This window comes from Enhydra lutris, unplaced genomic scaffold (assembly GCF_002288905.1).
Source record: "Enhydra lutris kenyoni isolate GAN:26980312 unplaced genomic scaffold, ASM228890v2 scaffoldscaffold51, whole genome shotgun sequence".
Classification (NCBI taxonomy): domain Eukaryota; kingdom Metazoa; phylum Chordata; class Mammalia; order Carnivora; family Mustelidae; genus Enhydra; species Enhydra lutris.
Window position 1 is genome coordinate 13808143 of NW_019154135.1, and position 25524 is coordinate 13833666.

The 25524-nt window shown below is 63.7% G+C and overlaps 3 protein-coding genes across 6 annotated transcripts; 2 read left to right on the top strand and 1 right to left on the bottom strand.

Moving 5' to 3' along the window:
- Nucleotides 1-5619: 5619 nt before the first annotated feature.
- Nucleotides 5620-12525, top strand: LOC111157063 (DNA polymerase delta 2, accessory subunit). Of its 4 annotated transcripts, none has more exons than XM_022518281.1 (11): nucleotides 5620-5671; nucleotides 6576-6848; nucleotides 9023-9144; nucleotides 9334-9457; nucleotides 9711-9825; nucleotides 10000-10198; nucleotides 10487-10567; nucleotides 10704-10861; nucleotides 11083-11210; nucleotides 11644-11745; nucleotides 12117-12525. In XM_022518281.1, the coding sequence occupies exons 2-11, from the start codon at nucleotides 6629-6631 to the stop codon at nucleotides 12275-12277; spliced, it is 1410 nt and encodes a 469-aa protein (XP_022373989.1). In that variant the 5' UTR covers nucleotides 5620-5671; nucleotides 6576-6628; the 3' UTR covers nucleotides 12278-12525. The 4 variants fall into 4 exon arrangements, with proteins under 4 accessions (XP_022373989.1, XP_022373990.1, XP_022373988.1 ...); XM_022518282.1 differs by lacking the exon at nucleotides 5620-5671 and adding an exon at nucleotides 6076-6091; XM_022518280.1 differs by lacking the exon at nucleotides 5620-5671 and having other exon boundaries at nucleotides 6137-6848.
- Nucleotides 12526-12666: 141 nt separating this feature from the next.
- On the bottom strand, nucleotides 12667-20536 carry LOC111157015 (adipocyte enhancer-binding protein 1-like). Its single transcript, XM_022518217.1, has 21 exons — nucleotides 20494-20536; nucleotides 20040-20348; nucleotides 19460-19522; nucleotides 19262-19333; nucleotides 18980-19114; nucleotides 18823-18900; nucleotides 18125-18202; nucleotides 17885-17965; nucleotides 17728-17781; nucleotides 16707-16816; nucleotides 16492-16631; nucleotides 16161-16245; nucleotides 15919-16063; nucleotides 15738-15823; nucleotides 15302-15425; nucleotides 14916-15112; nucleotides 14644-14823; nucleotides 14081-14432; nucleotides 13861-14000; nucleotides 13667-13766; nucleotides 12667-13491 (listed from the first exon to the last, which is right to left on the bottom strand). The coding sequence occupies exons 1-21, from the start codon at nucleotides 20534-20536 to the stop codon at nucleotides 12836-12838; spliced, it is 3228 nt and encodes a 1075-aa protein (XP_022373925.1). The 3' UTR covers nucleotides 12667-12835.
- A 108-nt stretch (nucleotides 20537-20644) lies between these two features.
- On the top strand, nucleotides 20645-25288 carry LOC111157017 (glucokinase-like). The gene is made up of 7 exons (XM_022518218.1): nucleotides 20645-20650; nucleotides 21104-21199; nucleotides 21355-21454; nucleotides 22987-23170; nucleotides 24008-24163; nucleotides 24594-24827; nucleotides 24996-25288. Exons 1-7 carry the CDS (start codon nucleotides 20645-20647, stop codon nucleotides 25138-25140), a joined length of 921 nt encoding a protein of 306 aa, XP_022373926.1. The 3' UTR covers nucleotides 25141-25288.
- The last annotated feature ends 236 nt before the right edge of the window (nucleotides 25289-25524 follow it).

The following is a 25524-nucleotide window of genomic DNA, read 5'->3' on the forward strand; positions in this document are numbered from 1 at the left end:
AGCCAGGTCAGGGCTGCTCAGCACACCGGGTGTGCCCGGCCCAGCCTGACGTAGGCCAGCCTGGCTTCCCAACAGCAACAGGGACAGGGACGCGTCCACCTCTAACACCATGCCTGGCACGCGGCCAGTGCTCAGGGGGATGTGTAGTGAGTGAGCAGGGCAGCGCTAGGAATCTCCAGACTTCTGGAAGCTGAGACCAGCAGGCTGTAGACCCTGTGAGTCCCCAGAGCCTGCTACCTCGCGCAGTTGGTGCCCTGCTGCTTCCCTGGCCCTGCCCCCTCGGGGGTGGCTGCAGGGAGGAGACGCCCTGCCAGCTTCTCTCCCCTCCGCCCCATCCCACTGCACTCTTCCTGCCCTGTCTCCCCCGCCCCAGGGGTCTGGAACAGCCTCTGACCTCCCACTGGCTGCTGGCCCTCCCCTACCGTCTGGGGACCATCCCCACGGGAGTGTGCTGCTGACGCGCAGAGCCACATAGCCCCAAAATAGAACTTTGTCACCCTGGCTTGCCCTGCTTTGCATCAGCAACACCTCCAGCATCCCTCTCCCCGGACCCCCTCCTCACTCCCTGCTTCCCCCCCACCCCCCCGCCAACATGCACCAAGGCACCTTGGTCAGCCCAACAGCAGCCGCATCCCATTGGCCCTGCCAGGGCTGACTGGTGTGGGCCTCCTCGAGTTCCTGCCAGGCTCCATCCACAGCACCCCCCTTGCCGTGGCCACCTCAAGAGATGGGGACCCTGTGTTGGGCCACAGGTGACTGGACTGGGGTGGCCATTACTCCCAGAGGGACACACAGACCTCTCCCAATCCTGTCTCTTAGCTGGCTGGGAGAAACCACTCTCCAAGTTGGGAGTGACTTTCTCTCTGTCCCTGTTGACACCAGAGCTACACACGTGCAGCCCAGCCCCACGGCGGCAGAGCAGTCCCTGGGAGGGGCACACGCTTCACAGTGGGGGTCTCCTACCGACCTCAGCAGGTTCCCGCCTCTGAACCCACTCCCTCGGAGGGGCACCCACTCTTTTCTCCTCAGTCCCTCCGCCCCTACTCCCTGCTCTGGGATTCCTTACAAAAGTATCGTGCCAGAATTCCTTCCTCCCTGAAGAGGAAGATAATTCTAGAATCTGACGGCAGTGATCAAAATAGCCAACCAGGGGATTAGATGACGCTCTGATATCTTTTATCTGCTCTGCCTCTGGCAGGACCATTGCAGAGTCTGGGAACACCCATCATTTATTTCTACTGGATCAGCTAACACCCTCTTTCTGGGCAAAATCCTCAGCTGATATTGGTAAAATCCACAGCGCAGCTCCCAAGATTCAGCTAGAAAGCTCAAAACCTCTCCCTAGAATTAATCAATGCCCTAAAAATACAGAAGCCCTTCAGGGCCTCAAGCCCATGACAGAGAATTTCGAGGCTCAGGGCCTCATGATCCCCTGTACCAGTCCCTGTCACAACCCCGCTTTACCTGGGAGGAAACCCAGCAGCCAGGAATGGACCTTTGTCTGGGCCCCTGAGCAGGGACCCCTCAGGCCCCTGAGCAGGGACCCCTCAGGCCCCTGCTGTTCCTAACCCCTACGTGCTGCTGGCACCCACTCCCACTGCAAGCGAAGTTTCCACGGTAACTGGCCTGGGGGGTGCTTGGTTAGAACTCCGGTCGGTAAGGATAGCTGGCATCTTTCTGCCTTCACTTGGGGAGAACAGCAGGACACCCCGGCAGTCACGCCCCAGGGTGGCACTGAGGGTCCTTCAAAGGCTGACTTGGATGACACAAAGTTTTGGACAGGCTCGACGTGCGTGGTTACAATGTGTAGAGGATTTGCTCTTCTGCTCCCTTCCCAGACGTCTTCACAGGGAGGCGCGTCCACTGTCAAACTTCTAGCCTGAAAGGGACCTACGGTCTCCAAAGAAAAGGTGTTGTTTGCCCGGACTCCGTTTTGGTGCCCAGAGCATCCGCCTTGGAACAAGGACTACCTCCGGGTCCAGATGAAACCCTTCACAGCTGCTTACTGTTGAATCCCTGGGACAGCAGACAGGAAACTCCTCTAACCAGAGGCAGGAGCTTAAGGATTTGCTGACGGTTCTTTTTTTTTTTTTTTTAAGATTTTGTTTATTTGACAGAGGGAGCACAAGCAGGGGAGTAGCAGAGGGAGAAGGAGAAGCAGACTCCCCGCTGAGCAGGGCGCCTGATATGGGCCTCGATCCCAGGACCCTGGGATCATGACCTGTGGACATTTATACTGATGGCTGGCATGTCTTTGGGGGTGGCTCAGGGCTTTGGAACATTCTGGAAGCATCAAGGCCTCCTTACCTCCAATGGGGTAAGATTAAATATGTCTCCTGTGGGGGTGCCTGGTGGCTCTATCAGTTAAGGGTCTGACTCCTGATCTCAGCTCAGGTTTTGATCTCAAGATTGTGAGTTCAAGCCCTGCATTGGGCGGGGGTGGGGGGGGAGCTTGAGGAAAAAGGCCCCTGTGTCCAGAGCTTATGAGGCACCGCACTTCTGCTGGCCGGCTGTCATTAAGGTTCCCTGGTGTTCCAGACTCGGCTCCCTGGCAGCCGGAGTCAAGCCCCCGCTGATATTTCTGCCAAAAACACTGCTCTCAACCCAAACCTCTGTTGTGCTCCAAAGAGATGCCCTCCCAAGTGATAATTTGGAAAAACTGACAAGAGATGTCAATGTCAACTGGTCCCAGGAAAGGAAAAACAATATTGGAAATCTAATAATTTTTGGATCCATAAAGAGAGAACTCTGGTTTAGGCCAAATAACAATCTGGTCCTACCAGGACCTCTGTAATTCCCTCCACTAGCCACTGTACTTGCATTAAACCACTGGTCTACTGACAAAATGGTAGCACCGTGACCAAAACCAGTGGGCAAATATGAGTGAGGCCACAGCAAGGGCCTTCCTCCCCTGTCCCAGCTGCCCAAAGTATGAATGCAGAGAAACCAGCTCATACAAATGGACCTCACACAGCTTCCCCATTCACGGGGGTCCATATGTTTAGTCGTGTTTCCCTTGCTTTCTCACTGGACCAGAGCTCTCTCTTGTAGACAGGCTGGCATCTCTTCTGCAGTTAAAATTCTGTTAGAAAAGATTCTCCCCCACCTAGGGAACCCCTCTCACGCCTGATGGTTATCAGGGAACCCCCAGTCACGTCTGTGCAGTCTGACTGGCTTTACATGTGCATACCAGGCTCACAGTCCTCGGCGTTAATAAGATGCGCCAACAGCACTGTTAGGACTCAGGTGGCAAAAATCTGTGAAGACCTTCCAAATACCTTGGCCTTAGAAAGCTTTGTGGTTGGCCTCTACGTCTCTGATGCGCCCCCTGGGGGCCTCACTGATTCTCGAACTTTCCCGAACAGTCACAGGATGTCCGTACACATGGCCCCCCTGACCCACAGTTGATAAAGAAGAGCGATGCTTTAATACGGTAAAGGCCTAACTGCTCCAACATGGCATTGGGAAAACTGGATAGCTCCACGCAAACAAAAGAAGTTAAAGCCATATATAAAAACTAATCGTACGTGAATCAAAGACCTAAATCTAAGAGCCACAACTGTAAAACTCTGAGAAGAAGCCATGGCGGGCAAACTTCACAACACTGGATTTGGCAGTGACTTTTTGGATATGACATCTAAGGGACAGGAGACCGAAAGAAGAACAGGTTATGATGGGACTTTAATACAATGAAAACTGTGTGTGTCACAAGACAGCGACGACAGAGGAAAACCCGTGGAATGGCAGAAGATACCTAAAAATTACATCCCTAACAAGGCATTGATATCCGGAATATATAAAGCACTCCTGAAATTAAAAAACAAAAACATAACCCACTGAAAACACGGACACAGAACTTGATAATTTCTTCAAAGATACACAGGTGGCCAACAAGCCCATGAAAAGGCGTCCAACATCACTCATTATCAGGGACATGCAAATAAAACCCAACTGCGCCGGCACCGCACACCCCACTAGGCCGGCTACCAGCAGAGCGCCAGAGAAGACCATGTGTCGGCCGCGATGTGGAGAGCCTGAAGGAACGAGTGCCGCGGCCCCTCCGGAACCTGACCGGGAAGGACCGTGGACTTGCTCCAATTCCACCTGGAGGTATGTACTCAAAACCTGAAACCAAAACCTTGACGCATTGTGCTCACCCGCATCCAAAGCAGCGAGATTCATGAGCCCCAAGAAGGAAACCAGCTAGGGCACCTGGGGGCTCAGGTCATGACCGCAGGGTCCTGGGATCGAGCCCCACACGGGGCTCCCTGGTCAGCGGGGGGCCGGCTTCTCCCTCTGCCTCTGCCCCGCTTGTGCTCCCTCCCGCTGTGTCTCTGTCATAAATACGTAAAGGCAAGATGCAAACCAGCTGAGTGTCCGGTCGGGCGGACAGACGAACAACCGCGCTCTGCATGTACGAGGCGGCGCTACTGGTCCGGAAAGTCCGCAAGTTCCGACGCGCGGTCCAGCACGGACGTACCTGGGAGATCGTGACATAAACCAGAGGCGAGAAGACGGACACCGCATGGTTCCCGTCCGCGGGCACGTGAGCGGAGGCCCGGGGACAGACGGAGGCCTGGGGGCAGACGGACCAACGGCGGCTGCGCAGGGGAGCATGGGCGGCGCTCCGGGGCGCCGCGGTGAGGCCGGACGGTGCGGACGACCGCCCGGCTCCGGGAGGGCGCTCGGAAGCCTCCGGGCCGTGCACCCCCGGGTGGCTCCGGGGTCCGTCCTGCGTCGTGCAGACGCCCCGGCGCGAAGACCGCCCGCCCGCCCAGCTCGGCGAGGAAACGCACCGACTTCCCGCCGCGCGCCCCGAAGCCTGCCGGGAGCCCCGCGCCCACGCGTCCCCCACACATCCGGACCGACCCCGTCTCACGCGGCGACAGCGGCTCGGGTTCGGGGGCGCGTCCCGCCGTGCCATGCGCTCTCAGCCCTCGCAGGCGGCACCGCGACGCGGCGGCGCTGTGGCCGCAGGACCCCGAGGCGGGCGCAGGGCTGCAGGCCGGCCCTGCACGGGTGCAACCGCGCGGACGCCCCACAGGCCCGGACCGTCCGGGGCGCCGCGGGCTGGAGGGTGAGGGAGACCCCGGTGCGGGGGCCGGGCCACAGCCCGTCGGCGGCCCCATCACTAACCCCAGCCCGAAGCGTTCCTCCGCGGTCCCGGACCCCACTCCCGGGCCCTGCCCTCCGCGGGCTGACCTCAGGCACGCTCCTCGGGACACGCAAGCGCGCGAGCCCCACGCCACCCGCGGATCCCGCGTAGCCCGGGAAACCCCGGGCTCGGCCAGAGGCGGAGCGCTCGCGGACTGGCGGGAGGCGGAGGTGGGCGGGGCGGCGCGCGGGGGAGGGGCGGGGCGCTCGCGGACTGGCTGGAGGCGGAGGTGGGCGGAGCGGCGCGCGGGGGAGGTGGGAGGCAGCGCGAGGAGGTGGGCGGGGTGGCGCACGCAGTTTGGCGGGAACCCGGCGAGGAGGTGGGCGGGGCGGCGTGCCGGATTGGCGGGAGGCTGCGTCGGTGGGCGGGCCCCTCCGTGACGGACGGAACAGGAAGCGCGGCGATTGGTAGAAGGCGTTGATGGGCGGGCACTGGTGAGAGGCGGTGCTCGAAGGTGGGCGTGGCGGCGAGCGCAGACTGGCGGTAGGCGGCGGGAGGCCCGCGGCGGGCGACTAGGTAACTGAGGTCCTGCGAACCCGGGCCCGCGTGGCGGCGGCGGCGGAGGGGGCTGGGCCGGGGCTCCGGTGTCCGCGCGCGGCCCTGCAGGGTCCCTGCTGCACGCGCAGAGCCGAAGCCAGAGCGCGGCCCGAGGCCGGCGGGGCTCCTTCCGGGGCTGCGGCCCGGCTGCGCGCGTTCGGGCCGGAAGTTAGTGCGGGCAGCGCGGCGGCCGGGAGCGGGGCGGCCGAGCGGGGTCTGAGCGGGGTCCGAGCCGGGGTCCGAGCTCCGGGCCGCCGCGCTGGGACGGTACGCGGAGGAGGAGCGACCGTGAGGCGTGCGCTGCCCACGGTCCGGGAGCTCGTGTCCCAGGCACGGGGCGGACCGCGGACCCGCCGCGGCGGTCGGAAGGGGAACGCGCGAGCGCCCGGGGAGCGGACGGTGAGACAGGAGCCGAGACGGCGGGGACGGGGGCCAGCGAGGCCGCCACGTGCAGGCAGAGGTGGGGGCAGCGCAGTTGTAGGGACTCGGGGTCTCGCTCACTGAAACGGGCCCGTCGAGCAGAGGGTGGCGGGCGTAGGTTTGTTTCCAACAGGCGTGCCTCCTGGGGGCGCAGGTAAAGGGAGGATGGCCTCGTGCCCGACATGGGGCAGGGGCCGGGGGTCGTCCAGGTAGAGCGTGAGGCAGGCAGCGCGTTGCTGGTTTGGAGAGGGTCAGTACAGCCCCAGGTGGGACAAGCGTTCCGAGCCTTCCCATCTTCGGATCCGGATGAGCCTGACAAGGTGACCGGCTGGCATCCAGCCTGGGCCGTTCTGAGCCACGTCTGGGCTGGCGTCCTCCTTCCATGCCTGCAGGTGCAGGGGAGACATGGTGGGAGAGCCATGTGGTGGGCAGGGGCTGCAGGGCTACATCTGTGTCTTCACAGTGACCGCCGCCGCCTGGGCCCAAGCACGGGGTTCTGAACGCGTCTGGCACACCATGTTCTCGGAGCAGGCTGCCCAGAGGGCCCACACTCTCCTCTCCCCACCGTCCGCCAGCAATGCCACCTTTGCCCGTGTGCCTGTGTCCTCGTACACCAACTCCTCCCAGCCCTTCAGGCTCGGGGAGCGCAGCTTTAGCCGGCAGTACGCCCACATTTATGCCACCCGCCTCCTCCAAATGAGGCCCTTCCTGGTGAGCCGCGCCAGGCAGCGTTGGGGTAAGTGATGCATTTGGGAAGTGCTTCCTGCCCGCCTGCCCAGAAGGGTCCGGGTGTCGGGGGGTGTTCTAGAGGTGAGCGACCAGATACAGCCGGGACCTTCTTTAGTTTACCCCCTTCCCGGTTGTCTTGGGAAAGCAAACCCGTTGGTGCCTCCGTTGCCTCTTCAGGTAGTTACGAGGATTAAATTAAAGAACCTGTGGTTTTAAAGGGAGGTTTATTAGTTCAGAGGCTGGGATGAGGTGGGCTTTGTTCTCTTGGGAACAGTGGTCATATCACTGGTGTAGGGACGTTCCCTGTCTGGAGAGCAGGATACGTGCTTGTTTGCCTGCACGTGGCCACCCTGTGTCTCAGTGGGGCAGGCCAGGTACCTGGCACTGGGAGCCCAGGTCCATGAAGACACGCCTCCTGCCTCGGGGGCTCCCTGTCCGCTGCTCCTCTGGGCCCTCCAGCCTGGTTGGGTCCCGTGGACTCTTCTGTCAGCACACATCATCCTCCTTCTCCACTTGGTCCGTGACCTGTCCTGCAGTTACGTTATTGGTCGTGCGGACAGGACCCGCAGTTTCAACTTCTGGCTGGTGCCCCGTTCCTTGGACTTACTGTGTGTCAGAGCGGGTTTCCGGGCTGTTTTCACTTCATCTGAAATGTTTACAGGTGGGACCGGGCTTCTCCATCCACGTGTGTTGGCCCCAGCCCTGGCCTTGGTACTCCAGCTTGGGTCTCCGCTGCGGGGAGCCGTGGCACTCAGGCCCGTCCCACAGAGCCGGAGGGAATCGACTCTGGTGTCATTCCAGGCAACAAGAACTAGACCGTCACATGTGTTAGGGACATCTTCTATTGTCACTACCGCAGGCACGAGTGCCATGGGCATGTCCTCTGCCACAGAATGAGGTCTCCTTCCTATAGCTCCTGGTGGCCTTTCCTTGCTTTCCTTGAAGCCCTTGGGGACACCCTCCTCAAGCCCCGTGTCACTGCCACTGTTTAGGTTCCAGCAGCACCCAGTCCGGCGCGGCTTTGCCTTGCAGTCACCATTGCTGTGGCTCCCATGGCTCCGTGGCACTTGTCACAGGGGCTGACCCCTTGTTGACTACTGTTGTTTCTCTCCCTCTGGGTTGTACCCTTGGTGAGGATGAGGATGGGCCATGCTGTTCACTCCCGATGCTGGTGCCTGGCCTGATGCCCGCATGCCATCCAGCTGCACACGTGTCCTGCCCTCGACACAGGGATGTGCGGTTCTGCCTGGTGCTTAGGTGTGCACAGTGGATTCCAGCTGTGCAACCTTGAACTGTCACTTAACCTCTCTGTGCCTCCGCTGCCTCAAGCGTGTGATGGGGCAGTAGCGTCTACCCTGCGTGTTGGCAGGCGCGGATGAGTTTCAAGGACAGTGCTCGGTGTGGAGCGAGGGCTCGGCAGTCCGGCTCCGGAGTTTGTTGTCTCCGTGGGTCTCTGGCATTTCTCTTTCAGCTGCTGGCACTCTCCTTACCTCATCTTGAACTACTAGCCTCTTCTCCGCAGGGCGCAGCTCTGTGGAATGTTCTCAGTTACTCTGGGGCAGAAGGGGCAGCTGGGCTCCGGAAAGGGCTGGTCCTGCGGCCACATGATCCCTTCAGCTCCCAGCAGCATTTTTCCCAGGCTCTGGGTCTTTCCTGACAAACCCACAGGCCCTCTGGGACTTGTGCTCCTTCCTCTTGCCTGCCTGGGTGAGCGCTGCACACCGAGCTCCTCCAGTTTTTAGGGCAGGGTGCTTCTGTCTAAGTGAGTGTTACGATTTTGGTGTCAGTGACCTAATGCTCCGTGTCAGTTTCCTGGTTGCTCCTGCTGCCACGGACGGCACGGTCACAAACTGAGCAGCTTAACACACCAGACCCGTATTCCCTGTTCATCTTGGAGACCAGGAGTCTGAATGCAGGTGCTGGCCGGCCAGGAGCCCCTCCTCCTTGGCTCTCCCCGTTTCTGGCAGCAGCCGTGCTCCTGTCTCTAAGCGTCTGTCTTTCTTATGAGGACGTGGGACGCGGGGGCCCTGCCACATCTTTCTGTCTTCCTGGGGCCAAGGCTGCTTGTGTCAGGGGGTCTCTGTACTTGGTGGTCTCCTTCCCTGCAGAGGCCGGCCTGTGGGCTGCTGTGTGGTGGGCGGGGAGGCCACTGGGTCCCTGAGCCCGTGCCATCGTGCCCAGGTGATGGAGTCCAGGTAAAGAAGCTGTGTGAGCTGCAGCCGGGGGAGCAGTGCTGTGTGGTGGGGACCCTCTTCAAGGCCATGCCGCTCCAGCCTTCCATCCTCCGCGAGATCAGCGAAGAGGTGAGGTTGGCCGCTGCTCCAGGAGTACCGTCGGGACCACCAGCTGTGGACCCAGGGAATCAGGGCTGGGCCTCTGTCCTGGGCGGGGGGGCGGTCCGGGGCTGCAGTCCCAGAATCTCACTGATGGGGCCTAGGAGCCTTAGGACCCGGCCTCTGGCCCCACAACTCCCTCCCATCTCTGCCGTCCAGCACAACCTGCTCCCTCAGCCTCCTCGGAGCAAGTACATCCACCCCGACGACGAGCTGGTCTTGGAAGACGAGTTGCAGCGCATCAGACTGGAAGGCAACGTCGACGCGTCAAGGCTGGTCACAGGTGGGGGCAGGAGGGGCCGGCCCACACCTGTCGCTGTGGGTGCAGCCCTTCCTCCCCGGAGCGGAGGCCCAGGGAGGGGGTCAGTGGTTCCTGCCTACATCCAGAGGTGGTGACCCCAGGACTCGGTCCTGAGTCCTCTGAGAATGTTCTGGTGTGGCAGAAGGGAACTAGCTGGTTTTGCTGCAGGGGTGCCTAAAAGGAGGTGGTAGCCTCTCGGGCTTCCGTCCTGGAGCCTGACACTGCTGCTCCCCAGGGACAGTGCTGGCTGTGCTCGGCTCCGCGAGAGACAGTGGCAAGTTCGTGGTAGAGGACCACTGCTTTGCAGAGCTCGCCCCTCAGAAGCCCGCACCCACCCTTGACATAGACAGGTGAGGAGCAGGCGCTCAGGGGTCTGGCCGGTGGTCCAGGGGGGTCACGGTTGCCGGGCTCCATGTCCTCTACTCGCCCATGACGGTGGCAGAGCTCTGCCAGGGGCCGGGCTGGGGGCAGCGGTGGGACTCCCGCTCTCTGGGTGCACAGGAGGACCCTGACTTCCCCTGCAGGTTTGTGCTGCTGGTGTCTGGTCTGGGCCTGGGTGGAGGCGGGGGCGAGAGCCTGCTGGGCACCCAGCTGCTGGTGGACGTGGTGACAGGGCAGCTGGGGGACGAGGGGGAGCAATGCAGCGCTGCCCACGTGTCCCGGGTCATCCTCGCTGGGAACCTGCTGAGCCACAACACCCAGAGCAGAGATTCCATCAACAAGGTACTGTCCCCGCCCGCCCGCCCGCCCGCCAGCACTTGAGCCCCTCCTTCCCCAGGGAGAGTCGGGGGTGCGGGGTTTCGCACATCTGGTGGCCAGTGCCTCGCAGTGACGCTGCGGTCTCTGCTCCAGCCCTGCTTTCTGAGGGCGGGGGACCCCGTGGCACAGAACCCCTACCATCCCCAAGCAGTTGGCCTCTGCTCTGCTCTCCACTGTCCAGCCAGGGCTCTGAGTGTCCCTTCGACCCGAGCCTGTGTTGGGGCCTGACAGCCTGTGGACTTCTATCCCCAGGCCAAATACTTAACCAAGAAGACTCAGGCAGCCAGCGTGGAGGCGGTCAGAATGCTGGACGAGATCCTGCTGCAGCTGAGCGTGAGCGAGCTGGGGGCCGCCGGGGACGGGACTGGGGTCTGCGCAGCGGGCACCAGCAGGTGGGCCGGGGCAGGGGAGGAGGGGGGCTTTGGAGAGCCCTGGGCCCTGCAATCTCCCCTGCCCCTGTGCCCTGCAGGCGTCGGTGCCCGTGGACGTGATGCCCGGTGAATTCGACCCGACCAACTACACGCTGCCCCAGCAACCCCTGCACCGCTGCATGTTCCCGCTGGCCACCGCATACGCCACGCTCCAGCTGGTCACTAACCCCTACCAGGCCACCATCGAGGGAGTCAGGTAGCCATAGCCACATCCCCATCTGACACCTGGCCTCAGGCCTCAGTGGCACCGGGATGGGAGGGTTGGGTCCAGGGCTGCAGAGGGCCCAGCAGATCTGGGCTCTTTCTCAGAAAGAGCTTGGGACCCCCACTGAGAGAGCGCCGGGTGGGCTGGGGCCAGCTCCCGTGGGAGCACGGGCGGTAGCCCCGTGCGGGGATCAGCTGAGCCCTGCCTTGCAGATTCCTGGGGACATCAGGACAAAACGTGAGTGACATTTTCCGGTACAGCAGCATGGAGGATCACTTAGAGATCCTGGAGTGGACCCTGCGTGTCCGTCACATCAGCCCCACAGCCCCAGACACACTAGGTAACGGGACTCAGCCACGTGAGGTGGGGCCAGAGGGCCCAGGGAGTCCTGTTCGGGGGCCTTGATGTCCAGAGGATTCGCAGCCTGGATTGGCACTCACCAGCCCTGCCATGACCTCAGGGAAACCCCAAAAGCTTGACGCTAGTTCTGGAACCTCCCCTGGAATCTTTGGGCTGTCCACCGTCAAGGCACTGTGTAGGGCCAAAGACCCTGGGGAGCATATTGGGAGCTCTGGGTAGAGCCTGGCGCCCTACCACAGTGGCCACCCAGCAGGGCACGCTGACCTGACCCCAGGGCCATGGGGCTGTGGCACAATGAGCAGGGCTGCTACCAGCACAGCCCAAGCGAGTATGAGGGGCTGGGCTGGGGCGCTGCCCCCTGACCGGGCACCGTGCAGAGCTGAGAAGCTCCAGCCGCTGTGGGCTTCCTCCAGGTTGCTACCCCTTCTACAAGACCGACCCATTCATCTTCCCGGAGTGCCCTCACGTCTACTTCTGCGGGAACACCCCTGAGTTTGGCTCTAAAATCTTCCGAGGTGAGTCCTACCTTCTGGGGACCCTGGGCCTGGGGTGTCATGAGGGACCCTGTCCTGGGGACAGGGCTCACAGAGGAGACCTCCCTGGAGTCCCCGGGCCCTGTGGGCAGCTGACTGAGCATATCCGAGCAGGGGCTGATCAGTCCGCACCTGTGCAGCAGGCTCATTGCCTACCTCTGGTCAGCAGGGCTCCAGACTTTGACCTTCACGCTGCCCTCGGCCCTCCCGTCTGGTCCAAAGGGGCTTCTCTGGCCAGCACCCCGACAAGGCTCATGGGGAATTCCTGTTTGCTTCTGGTGACTTCTGGTGACTTCTGTTAGCCAGGGCCCACCCAGAACCTAAGTGGGAGTGCCCGTGTGTCTTCTTCACAGGACCAGAGGACCAGAGGGTGCTGTTGGTGGCCGTCCCCGACTTCAGCGCCACGCAGACTGCCTGCCTTGTCAATCTCCGTAGCCTGGCCTGCCAGCCCATCAGCTTCTCGGGCTTTGGGGCAGAGGACGAGGACCTGGGGGGCTTGGGCCTGGGCCCCTGACTCAGAGGCCCCGACTCTCTGTTCCATGTGACACTGACCCAGCATTGGCATTTGTTTCTTAAAAAAAGCCTGATTGGGACGCCTGGGGCACTCAGCCCGTGGAGCATCCACATCTTGATTTTGACTCAGGTCTGATCTCAGGAGCGTGAGATGGAGCCCCATGTTGGGCTCCGCACTGGCTGTGGAGTCGGCTTGCGAGTCTCTCTGCCCCTCCCCCTGCACGCAGTCTCTTTCTCTAAAATGAATAAAGTCTTTAAAACAAAGCCTGACCAGTGTGCTGGTGTTGAGCCCCAGGCAGAGATGAGGCTGGCCCAGGGCCCTGGCGGGGCGTGCCGCTCTCCCTCCCCCTCCTCCAGCCTCCACCCTCCCCCAGTACTCTGCAACAGGTGTGTCTGCCGTGAGCTTGCTTTATTGGTGCGGCTGTCGGGGCAGATGGCTGAGGAGTCCGTGCGCACGGGGCCCTGCAGCGCCCTGACGGTCCAAAGCAGCCTGGCTCCTCAGTGTTGCCCCGTGCGCGTCCCCTCCCGGCCCGGTGACCCCGAGGGTGCTTCCCCGTGCTCAGAAGTCCCCAAAGTTCACTGTGTAGGTCTCGGCTGTAGTGAAAGGGAAATCTGGGCCCATGACCACCACCACCTCCTCCTCCCTGTGGTCCTCCTCGTGGTCCTCATCCTGGTCCTCCTCCTCCTCCGGCCCCAGCTCAGTCCCAAACTCCGTCCCAAACTCCGTCACAACCTCTGTGTAGGTCTCCGTCTCCGACTCCTCCCAGCCCACCGTGGTGGCCTCGGGCTCAAAGGGCCAGGGCCCCAGGCTGGCGCTGGGGGTGGGGGAGGGGGTGAGCGAGGGCCTGGGGGGCAGTGTGGCGGAGGTGGGGGGCGCGGCCGTGCCGGGGGCGGAGGTCGCAGTGGAGTTGAGGCGCCGGAGCCGCAACTGCTCGCGCATGCGCAGCCGGTACTGCAGGCGGCGCCGCTGCATCCGCCGCTGCTGGGGGGTCATGGGGCGTGAGGGGTCGATGCGCGGGATGGGCCGGTTCCCGTTCATGGCCATGATCTCGCGGATGCGCTTCCAGTTGGAGCGCGCCAGGATGAAGTTGCACTGGGTGGCCCCGATGTCGTAGTCCACGTTGCAGGTCTTGGCACTGGGGGTGTAGCCCTCAGCGTGGGCCGTGACGCGGTACTCACCGGGATTCAGGATGCGCCAGTAGTCGCCGCCGCTCGCTGCAGAGAGAGGCCGGCGCTGCTGCCCAAGACGTGCGCTCCCGGCCCCCAGCCCTCCCTCTGCCTCCCGCGGACCCTGGGGTGGGGGGTGGCGCCGCGGGCGGTCTGGCCGAGACCTCGCACGGATCTGGCCCCCGCTTCAGGCAGGAGGGGCGGCCCCGTGCGCATGAGGTACCTGTCTTCACACCGTGGTTAATGCCGCTCACAGAGATGGTGGCGTTAGCGATAGGGATGCCCTGCTCATCCGTCACAACCCCCTTGATGCCCCGGTGAACCTGCAGAGGGACACGAGGCCGGGTTCCCCTTGCAGGCCCCACGCAGCTCCCGTGAGCTCCCCGGGACCCCAGCCCAGGCCAGCACCCGCCCCACCTGCTCCATGAAGGTGAGCAGAGCCTCCTTGCTGTTCTCCCACTCTCGGGGCAGCTCGCTCTCGTGGGGGAACTTGTCGCAGCCCAGGTAGATGGAGAGCTCCAGGCAGTTGGTGTGCAGGTAACTGAAGTCGTTGATGGCTACACAGGGACAGACAGAGCCGCAGTCACCCATGGGCTCCGCCAGACGCCCCAGCCCGGCCCCTCCCGGGCTGACTTACTCCCAGACCGGGGGTTCCACTTGGCCCCGTTGACGATGCCCATGCCGCTGGTGTAATCCTGTGCTTGGCACCCTCCCCGGTACGGCTCTGTCATGGTGAGGTGGGCAGACGCGAAGGAGATGGCCAGCCAGCGGAAGATGGCGTGGTCCGGGGTCTCCTGGGCCTCGGACACCTCGTCCTCATCTTCTCCCCGGGCAGCTGCCATGGCCGCGGCCAACAGCTGCTCCTGGGTGGGGGTCCGGGCCATGTCGTAGGGGTATGACACGAGACGCTCACCACCGTTCAGGTTGGCCCCCAGCACGAAGGGGTTCTTCTCCATCCAGGCAATGATGGCTCGGACCTCTGTGGACACCTGGGGGTGGCCAGTGCGTGAGGTCGGAGACACAGCTGCCATCATCCCCCTTGCAGAATGCACCCCCATACTCAAGCTCCCTCTGTGCCCCCATGCCTCAGTCGGCCCAGTCCCAACCTCAGTCCCCCACCAGCCCACCCCCAAGTCCAGAGCTCAGGACCCCAGGGTCTAGGCTCCTCCCCTAGGCCTGCTAGCCAGGCTGCGGCCTCACCGTGGCATCTGGGGAGAGGTAGCGTTCGGGAATGGGCAGGTTGTTGTTGGGGACCCGGTAGGGGACCCATTTCCTCTCCTCTGCTCCCCAGAGCACAGAGTTGAGATCTGGGAAGTCCTCGTAGATGTCAAAACCTTCCTCAGTCCACAGCCCCATCGCCCAGTTCCCAAACTCAGAGCCCTGGAGGAACCAGCGGGGTTGGTGTCAGCCTGCCCCCCACCCCCCGCCCGGTCACCCCCACCCGCCAGCCCAGCATCTGCTCCCTCACCCACCATCTGCGCTGCCACCTCGTAGCCGTCGGGGTTCAGCGAGGGCACCAGGTGGATGCGCGTGTCCTGCACCAAGCTGCGCACGCGGGGGTTCCCGTCCCGGTACTCGCGGCACAGGTACTGCATGAGAAGCAGCAGCAGCTCTCTGCCCAGCACCTCATTGCCGTGGATCCCAGCTGTGTATCGGAACTCAGGTTCCCCTGCAAGGGCAGGAGCCTCAGTAACCTCCCGGGCCCCAGAGGAAGCACCCACCCAGGGGGATGGGGGCAGCTGAGGCTTGCTGGGCCCAAAAAGGCAGACTGGGACTCCCAGAGAGGCTCTGAGATAGGCACAGGGACCAGCTGCAATGCCAGGGAGGACAGGCCTCCAGGGGGTTTTGGGGCACACACCCAGCTCGTGATCCCCAGGGTTGTCCGAGATCTCCATGGCATAGATCTTGAGCCCGCGTGAGCTCTTTCCCAAGCTGTACGTGCGGGTGATGGTGGGGCACTCCTCGTTCACCACCTTCATCAGCTGGGCGCGGGAGAGGACACCGAGTTACACACTCCACACCCACAGAGGCAGCCCTGCACGCAGGCAGTGCCACGCCTCTCCCACCACCCCGGTCTGTTCCGTGGGGAAGGCCTCTGTGGTGGGAGTGGCCCCTGCGGGCGACACCAGCTCCTCTCGGGTACCAGCACCAGAGGGAGATGGCCTGCAGTTTTCCCCTGCCTGAGGCAAGGGCCAGCCAACCCCCCTCTCGGGCAGGCTGCATCTGGGAGCCCTGACCCCAGTTACCCGACAGCCTCTCCCCGCCCCTGCGCCGACCCAGGGACAGGCCCTCACCTGGCGCATGTCCTTGTAGCTGTGGTGCCGGAAGTCCAGGTTGTCGGTGGCCACCACCTCGTTCTGTGCGTAGTAGCTGTGGACAGCTGCAGCAGGCGGCCGGGACCCTGAGCGGGCCACCAACCAGCCCCTCCACCCCGGCCAGCCCCCACCCGGCTGCCCGCCAGCCCCCTGCACTCACGAGTCACGGGACACCCCAGCACCTCCAGGCGCATGCACAGGCTGCCGTTCCAGGTGAGAGGGTAGACACGGATGAAGCGGGCCACCACCGGCTCCGGGAGCTCGCTCAGCACGGGCGTGTCCTTGTCCACGTTCCCATGGAAGGTCTGGGGAGAGGCTGGGCTCAGAGCAGCCCCCCCCATCCCTGCCAAGAGCCGCTCCCAGTCCCAACGCCAGGGCAGAGCCATGAGCTCAGGCGCCCACCATTTCCTCGTAGCCATTGGTGCACATGGTCCACGTTTGGCTGTCGTTGCTGAAGCCCACGAAGAAGGAGGTCACGAAGTCGTCACTGGGGAGCAGATGGCGGTCAGGGCAAGGCTGCTCTCCCTACCCCAGGTCCTGGGGCCTCAGGAGCTGGCAGGGGCGTGTGGAGCTCGCCCTGGGAGGCAAGAGTGGCTCCCACGTCCGCTATGTGCCACGGGTGAGTGATCTGCTCATCCACGAGGATTGAGCGTGGCACATCCTGCGTGGGATGCAGTCCTGTGCCCAGGGCCATCCACCCCTCGAGAAGTGTCTGGGAGTCTGGCTGACGTACTGGATGCTGGAGTCACGGCCCTGGGTGATGACGCCCGTGAACTTGGTGATCCTTCTGGTGTCGACCTCAATCCACTGTCTCTGAGCGTCATCCTCAGCGCACCATGCCCCATCGTAGTAGTCGTCCTCAGTGGCCCCAGCCTGTGGGGGGGGGGTGGGATGAGCAGGGGGAAGAGCCCCCAGGCCAGCTGCAAGACGGGCGACCCTGACACCCACCTGTATGTTGAGCCGGCCTCGCTGGGCGCCCAGGCCGTGGCGCAGCATGGACGAGGCCCGGATCTGGTTGTCCTCGATGCGGTGGGACTCCATCCCAATGGGGGGACACTCTAGGGACATGGCACCCAAGGCTGGTGGCCCAATGGCTCTGCCACTCCCTCCCGAAATCCAGAACGAGGAGCCCAGAGCCCACGCCCGAGCATCAGGGGACGCTCGTCAGGGCATCCGCACCCCAGCCTGTGCTTCCCCTCCCCGGAACTCAGCTTCCTCCTCCCGAGAACTGGCGGGTGATGCTGTCTCCAAAGGGCCCTGGGGCTCACGTGAAACTACAGGGAATGGCAGGCATGGAGCTCAGCCCCTCCCAGCCACCACCCGCTTCAGGGCCTCCTGCATACTGCCTTGTGCTGTGAGTTCTATCCCCGGAGGGTGATCCCAGGGAAGAGATACTCCAGGACCTGTCCCTCCTGGGTCCCAAGATTTTAAGAGCAGGAAAGGGTTCTGGAGGCCTGGAGCATCATCAGGAATTCCAGGTTTGGGACCCACGCGTGGCTTTGGGTCGTCTGTTCAGCACCCTTACCCTGCTGCCACTGCATGGACCCCAGCCCCCACAACCCCCACACTCCCCAGCCTCCCCACATACCCCAGCCCCCCAACATACACCAACCTCCCCCCATACACCACCCCCAGTCCCCCACACTCCCCAGCCCCCCACATACACCAGTTCCCCACACAGTCCCCAGCCCCCCACTCCACAGACCTCACATACACCAGGCCACACACACCAGCCCCCCCACATACCATGTCCCCCACATACCCCAGCCCCCACATATACCAGCCCCCACAACACTTCATAGACCCCTCAATCCCCAGCCCCCACATATACCCGCACCCACCTTACGGCAGACTCCCCACACTCACACACCCATCCCCACATACCCCAGCCTCCCCACCCCCAACCCCCACACCTGCTCTCCAGCCCCCTGCAGCCCCCTCCAGCCCCCTGTGAGCCCCCCTCACTCACTGACTTTCTCGGTCGGAGCCCACTCCTCCTCCAGCTCCTCACCCTTCCGGTGCCCTGGAGGCAACAAAGGGAGATGTGGTGCAGAGGGTCCTGGGTCTCGGCGCACGCGCGCTCTCTCACAGATGCCCGGGCAGTGAGTCCAGCCCCAGACGCACACCTTTGTGGTCCTTGCCCTTCTCCACACTCCACTTGTCATCCTTCTCGTCCTCCTTGGGGCTGCCCTCCTTTTTGGGTTTCTCTGAGTAATGGAAGGTAGAAGCCATCTTAGCCCTGGGCTTCAGAGGGCGAGGGGCCCGGGGTCGGGCCTGCAGGGCTGGGGGGCTCGGGGGTCAGGCCGGGGTGGGAGCTGGGGGGCTCGGGGGTCAGGCCGCGGGGGGAGCGACGCGGCTGCACTCACTCAGCTCCTCCTTCTCCTCGTCTGTCTCCAGCTCAGCGTGGGGCTTCCCGGGTCTGGGAGGCCCGAAGTAGTAGTCCACTGTGGGGAGGCAGAGCCCTGCTGTGGCCCAGGTGCTGCCCCCAGGGCCCTCTTTGTAGGCCAGAGCTCCTGGGTCCACAGGAGCCTGGCCAGCAGGACCACGCAGGAGGGAGAGCAGGAGGAGGCGGGATCAGGGTGGGCCTTGAGGAATCCAGGTAGGCAGGGATGCATAGGGAGGGTCTCCTGGAGGAGAGGCCGTCTAGGCACAGGTAGGGTGAGCCCGAGCCGGGGAAGTCACCAGCCTGGCTCAGGAGGGCATGGCCTGGGGAAAGGTGAGCCATGGAGTCCTGGGCAGGGAGTGGGGCGCACACAGGACACACCTTGAATAACACCTGACGCCTGTAGCCAGGAGGGGCTGTTCTTGAGTGGGGGCTGAGCGGGGGCCAAGGGTCAGTAGGAGGGATTGGTGGGGACCTGGGGACAGGGAAAGGACAGGGACCTTTTCAGGCCCCCGTGGACACAGGCACAAGAGGGAGAGGACGGTGACCGCCCAGAAGGAACTGGAGTCCTGCGCAGTGATGGGAGCCGGCGGGGGGCTTCAAGTGGCAGGACCCGTGGCAAGGCAACTCCCACAGAAAGCACAGGAAGCAGGGGCGTGGTGGGCCGGGCAGGGCACTCACTGTCGTCATAGTGAGGGATCACATAGCCGTCCCCGTAGTCAGGGGGCAGGGGCGGCGGCAGCGGCTTTGGAGGCGGCTCTGTGGAGGTGGGAGGCAGGGGTGGGCCCAGAGCCCCCGCGCCGGGCAACCCTCCCGCCCCCCGGGGTCCCCATCCTACCAATCCTCTCCTCCGGGGCCTCCAGTCCGGGCCCGGGCGGCTTGGCTTTCTCTTCCAGGCGTTCCGGCCAGGGCCGCTCAGGCCTCCTCCTGGTGGGGGGTGGCCGGGGCCGCTTCTGGCGCCTGATGTACTCAACTGAGGGGGAGGGTGGGCTCTGAGCTAGTCCAAGGGCCCCCCTCAAAGGCAGGGGGGCTGGGAGGACAGGGCTTCTGGGTGGGCTGACCCTCGGTGGAACAGGGGCCAGGGGTGTGGATCCGGACGGGGGGCAGGGGGGCCACTCACAGTCCTCGTAGTCCTCCCTCTCTATCTGGTCGTTGTAGTCCAGGGTGGGCGGCTCAGTCTCCTCCTCCGGCTCTGGAGGAAGTGTTCATGGCTGGCTTGTGGAAGATACTCACTGATGCCCCTCCCCAGGCCCACCCTAGAAACCCAGCCAGCCTAGGCAGCGGGTCCCCCAAGGCCGGGGAGACATTGTCCACTCACCAGACTGGCGCTCCAAGTCAGTTTTTTCTCCTGGATCCAGCCAAGGACCTGGGAGGGCCCCACCTGCAAACACAAAGCCCCCATGCCAGTGGACAGGAAGCCCACCCTGACCGCGGCTCGTACACGGAGCGCCCAGGAGACCTAGGCCATGCCGATAGCTCCTGGAAGCCTGAGCTCACTCCCAGGAGGCCTGGACTGCTCTGGCCTTCAGCACCCAGTTGGCTTCTCCTGGAGCCGGAGAGCTGGAGGGTTTTCTGGGGAGCCCAGGCCCCAGTAGGAGGGCACCCCAAAGGCCGAGGGCCCCACAACACACAGGAGAAGGGATCCAAGTGGGGCCCAGGGGACAGATCCAGGATACTGGAGATCAAACCCCATCCATAAGGCCACCCCTACCCAAGGGAGGCAGCTGCCCCCAGGGAGGTCCAACCAAATGGCTACATTCATGACAACAAGAAGTCTACGGGGCCCACCCTGAGTGGCCCTCAGATCTATCTGCAGGAAGCAGGGGCCTAGGGACTCCCTCCCCCTCCCAGTTGCCTAGCAGTCAGAACCCCACAACCCCAGGAGAGGCTGCACACACCTCCCTCCTGGGGCAGCTCCTCGGGGCCGGGGCTTGGGGGTAGGGGCCGTGGCCACCACAGGGTTTCTGAGGGGGTGGGGGTGGGGGGCCTCTTCCCAGTCGAGGGCCTTTTGGTGGCCTTGGGTGGCTTCTCCTTGGGCTTCTTGGTGGCCTTGGGTGGCTTCTCCTTGGGCTTCTTGGTGGCCTTGGGTGGCTTCTCCTTGGGGAATTGTCCCCTGCTGCAGATTGGGCACAGGCGAGCGAGCGGGAGGAGGGCGCTGGCAGGCAGCACAGCTGTGTGACGCTGGGCCACCAGCGTGGGCGGCAGGACTGGGCTGGGCCAAGGCTCCACCCGCCACCGTCCTCCCCCCCACAGACACACACACACACACACACACACACACACGCGCGCGCGCGCGCACACACGTGCACATTATCCACGCACACGACATGCAGAAGTCAGCCGCACACGCACCTGTACGCACACACGGGTCAATCACATATACACGTCTACCCATCACGTCTACATGTAAGGACACATGCAGACACGTGTGTGCACCATACACGCATGTGCACACGCCAAGGCCATGTGTGTACGCAATGAGCGCACACACACACATGCGTTTATGCGTGTACACACATCAGTTACACACATGTGTGAATTACACACACACGTCTATGCACATCAACTGTGAATGCACACGACACACACACGACCTCTCGGAGAGACAGCCAGTGCAGGGCTCCTTGGTTCTCCACGGCCGGGCCACACAGTGCACGAAGGGCAGCAGGGGCTGGCCGTGCAGGGGCCCAGGGAGACCCTCCAGAAAGGGGTGACGCCACTGTGCCTTACTGTCTTCCCCTTGGGTGTACTGCAGGGGAGGGACCCCAGCCTTATACAGGCGGCTGTCCAGACCTCGTCCTCACTCTGGGTGATGCCCCGGGCTTTCCCCTGGAACCGCTCACGTGGGCTGGAGGCCAGCCCTGCAGGAACAGACGTATTCAGACAGAGTCGCCTCCGCCACTTCTCAAAGCCACAGTCCAGCTGAGCGGGGCGCCTCACCCTGCCCCTCCTCTCCCCTCAGGGCATCCTCCTCAATTGGACCAAGGGCTTCAAGGCCTCCGGAGCAGAAGGGAACAACATCGTGGGGCTCCTCCGTGACGCCATCAAACGGAGAGGGGTGAGGCACCCCATGACCGCCCTCAGAACCCCCCTCCCCTCTAGTCACGACGCCAGGGACAGCCTCCTGGGCGACTCTCCCCCCGCCGGACGAGCCTGGAGCAGCCCGAGCCAACACCCCAGCCCGATCACTGTTGCCTCTGGGCCTCTTGGCAGGACTTCGAAATGGACGTGGTAGCGATGGTCAACGACACAGTGGCCACCATGATCTCCTGCTACTACGAAGACCGCCGGTGTGAGGTCGGCATGATTGTGGGTAAGGACTCACGCGCGGCTCTGTCGGGGGCTGGCAGCACACAGCCTCGGCCCACCTTCATCCCCGGCCCTGAGGCGTGAGGGCCGAAAGTCCTGAGCCATGGGCGATGGTCAGAGCAGGGCTCCAGTGCCAGGTGTGGACGGCATAGGGGGCAGGATGTGGGGTGGTCTTGGGGAGAGGCGGGGGTGTCCTGACTGTGGCTAGTATATCGAACACTCACAAGTCCCGGCATCAGAGGACACCCTGGCTAAGGTCTGTGGGGCCCATCGAGATTTAACTACATTCCCCTCGCTGGTAAATTGACCAAACCGACAGATGTGTCCCCGTGGAAGAGGACAAGCATAGGTGACATCGTCCCCTCCTAGACGGTCTTCCTGTCCCCGTCCGAAGTGAAGGCCAGGAATGGAGCGGCACCCGCCCCTGCAGGCCTCAGCTCTTCCCAGGAGCTCTTGAGGGTCCGGAGTGGGCACTGAGCGCGGCTACCGTCTGGTCAGTCATGCCCGGGCGTGCAGCTGCTGACTCCGGGCTCTGGCTCCCTGGAAAGTCAGTGGCGAAGTCATTTGCCCCGCGGGGCCCCCAAGAGCTGGCCCTCACACCCGTCTCCCACGGCACCCACTGGCCTCGCGCCGTCCTCCTCTCACTGCTCACATCTCCTCGTTCCATGTTCGACTTTCCGACGGAAAGCCGTCTCCGAGTCCACCTCCTAAATGTGAGTGGCAAGAGCCCGCTTCCCGGCGGTCCCCTTCAGAGCTGCCCGGGGTAGCTGTCGGGCCGCAGCTCCCCGAGACACCCTGTCTTGGTGTGTGGGCTCTGCTGCCCCTGCCTCGGGCACAGCCCGACCGGAGCAGGGATGGCCGAGGCTGGCCTGGGCTCACCTGTGCCCTGCACTCACTCTGCTCAGTGCTTAGAAACAGGATAATAACCAAGATCCCAAAAATGGGCGAATGCCCATCAAAGTCTGGATTTCTGGGGTTTTCACACACACACACACACGTGCGCGCACACACACACGTGCGCGCGCGCACACACACACACACACCCCAAAAAAAGTGGACGGCCGGGCATCCCTGGACCCGCGGTGTGCAACGGACTCTGTCAATTCCAATGCCCCCCAAAACAGGGCCCAGGACAGAAGCTCAAGCACATGCATGTGAAGGGCCAAGAAACAAGGCTGCTGCGTAACCGAGATAAAACCATGCACATCTGTAGTTGGCAAAGCACCTCGCCCCGTTTTGCTCTGTCCTCCCAAGCACCCGGGTAATAAGGTGTTACCGTCCCCTACTGGGGACGAGGAACAGCCCAGAGGGATGTGCTCATTGATGGGGAGGTCACACAGCAACTGAACCGCCTTCCCACTCTGCCAGGCCAGGCAGTGGTGGGTGTGACAGCAGGGAAGCCGGGAAGCCAGGGCCATAGAGGGCTCTGCGGGGCTGCAGGTGGAGAGAGTCGGGAGAGGTGGGCGCCCAGGACTGCACCTGCTCCCCCTGCTCCCCCACCCCTCACCCCTGCGGCCTGGCCCGCGGCCCCCACAGGCACAGGCTGTAACGCCTGCTACATGGAGGAGATGCAGAACGTGGAGCTCGTGGAAGGGGACGAGGGCCGCATGTGCGTCAACACTGAGTGGGGCGCCTTCGGGGACTCCGGGGAGCTGGACGAGTTCCTGCTGGAGTATGACCGTGTGGTGGACGAGAACTCCCTGAACCCCGGCCAGCAGCTGTAAGGACCACCGGCGCGGCTCCCCCTCCCGCCTGGCTCAGGCAGGCAGATAACGGGCTTGTTTCTAAACGGCTCTGGGGAAAAGCAAACGACAAACCTTTCTCAAGAACTGGTGCCTCCCCCTCGCGCTAGGCGCCCCTGTGAACCCGGCACAGGGAAGTTTGGTCCCCAGAAAGAGGGTCTGTGGGTCGATGGGCTGGGATCACAGGTCAGGTGGCCCAGCCGGTGACCACTGTGGAGGGAGGCTCTGACACCCCCAGTCAGTGCTCACAGCGTTCAGCCCAGAGCTCCCAGGAGTAGACACGTGTCCCCGGTCACGGCTCCGTGAAATGCTGCGGGCTGGTCTGAATGGTTTGAGAACCAGCCCTGGGAAGCTCCTCCGGTCCCGCGAGCCTAAGGAGCCGTGTAGCCGCTCAAGCCTTCGTGCGCTCTGGCCACTCCGCTGAGCCGGTGGGATTCCGAGCGCGTAGAGACAAAGACGCAGGGCATGCTTCTGCCCCCTCGGCGGACTCCAGGAGCCCAGGGCCCCAGCAGGCACCAGCGCCTCTGAGCCTGAGCTCCCCGCTCCGGGCGGGTCAAGGAGAACAGCACCCACCGCGCGGCGGTGGGAGGATGGCGTGGGTTGGGCGCGGGGCCCCGGGAGGAAGGCCGCAGCCTGGACCGCCGCCCCGCAATAGGGCAGGGTTGGTCCCGAGGCCCCGGAGCGCTTCCTAACTCTGAGTCCTGCTTGACATAAACGAGAGTGGGCGCGCACCAGGTCTGGAAGCGGGGTGTCCCAGTGCCCTACCTGGCCTCCTCGGGGCTGCGCGTGGGGTGACCCGGCCGCCCTCCGTGCAGGTACGAGAAGCTCATCGGCGGCAAGTACATGGGCGAGCTGGTGCGGCTTGTGCTGCTCAAACTCGTGGACGAAAACCTGCTTTTCCGCGGGGAGGCCTCGGAACAGCTGCGCACGCGCGGCGCCTTCGAGACCCGCTTCGTGTCGCAGGTGGAGAGGTGCGCTGGGCGCGCAGGGCTAGGGGCAGCGCCGAGGCGTGGGCGGGGCCGAGGCGTGGGCGAGGCCCCGGGATCCCGGCGAGGGTCCGGGGCTGCTCGTGGCCCGCAGGGGAGCACGTACGTACCCGGGCCCAGGGCACAGCCCACGCATCCCCTCGGTGGCTCCCCACCGCCGTGGAGATCGTCCCACTTCCTCCACGCGCCAGCCCCGAGGCGCGCCAGGGTCGCCCACGTTAGAGCGGAGGGCCTGGGCTTCGAGCGAGGCACAGTGACCGGTAACTGGGGTCCTCGGCGGAATCGGACCCGCTCCCGTGCGGAGTGTGAGCCCCGCCTTCGCCTGGGTGAGGTGGGCAGGGGGAGGGGAGGAGGCCGCCGCCATCGGGGTCGGGGTCGAGAGACCCTCCAGCGACACCCCCCCACCCCCCCGCAGTGACTCTGGGGACCGCAAGCAGATCTACAACATCCTGAGCACGCTGGGGCTGCGGCCCACGGCCACCGACTGTGACATCGTGCGCCGTGCCTGCGAGAGCGTGTCCACGCGTGCCGCGCACATGTGCGCCGCGGGGCTGGCGGGCGTCATCAACCGCATGCGCGAGAGCCGCAGCGAGGACGTGATGCGCATCACCGTGGGCGTGGACGGCTCGGTGTACAAGCTGCACCCCAGGTGAGCCCCCGCGGTCGGTCCGCGGCCCCGCATGCGCCTCGGGCGGAAGGCGAGTGGAACCCCCAGGGTTGTCCCCGGGCCCCCTGGGCTTACTGCTCCGGCTGCTGCGGGGGCGGGGCGGGGGTCTGCGTGCAGGGGGAGGAACGGCAGCCCTGCTTCCCCTGCCAGCTTCAAGGAGAGGTTCCATGCCAGCGTGCGCCGGCTGACGCCCAGCTGCGAGATTACCTTCATCGAGTCGGAGGAGGGCAGTGGCCGGGGCGCGGCCCTGATCTCCGCGGTGGCCTGCAAGAAGGCCTGCATGCTGGGCCAGTGACCGCGGAGGCCACCAGGCAAGGAGGAGGCAGTGGCTCGCTGGACCTGGGCCCCAGGGGATGTGCTCCCCACAGATGCCCCCACCCTCGCCCAGGAAAGAGGTCTCTCTTTGTGAGGACCGGGGACGCCTCCCATCCCCACTGCCTCCCCAAAAGATGGGGAAAGGCCCACGGGGGATTTCGGGGCCCCCCCGGGAGGCCTCTTGTCTCAGAGGCAGTTGGTGGGACAGCCCCTGGCCCTAACTGGGTTTTGGGCTGAGGTGAGCAGGCATGGAGACCCCACAAAGTCCTTCACCTGCGTGACGGAAATCAAAGACCAGGAGGAGAGTCACTCACTCAAGACTTGTCTGCATGTCCACACTGCGTCCTCCTGGAGCCTTCAGCCT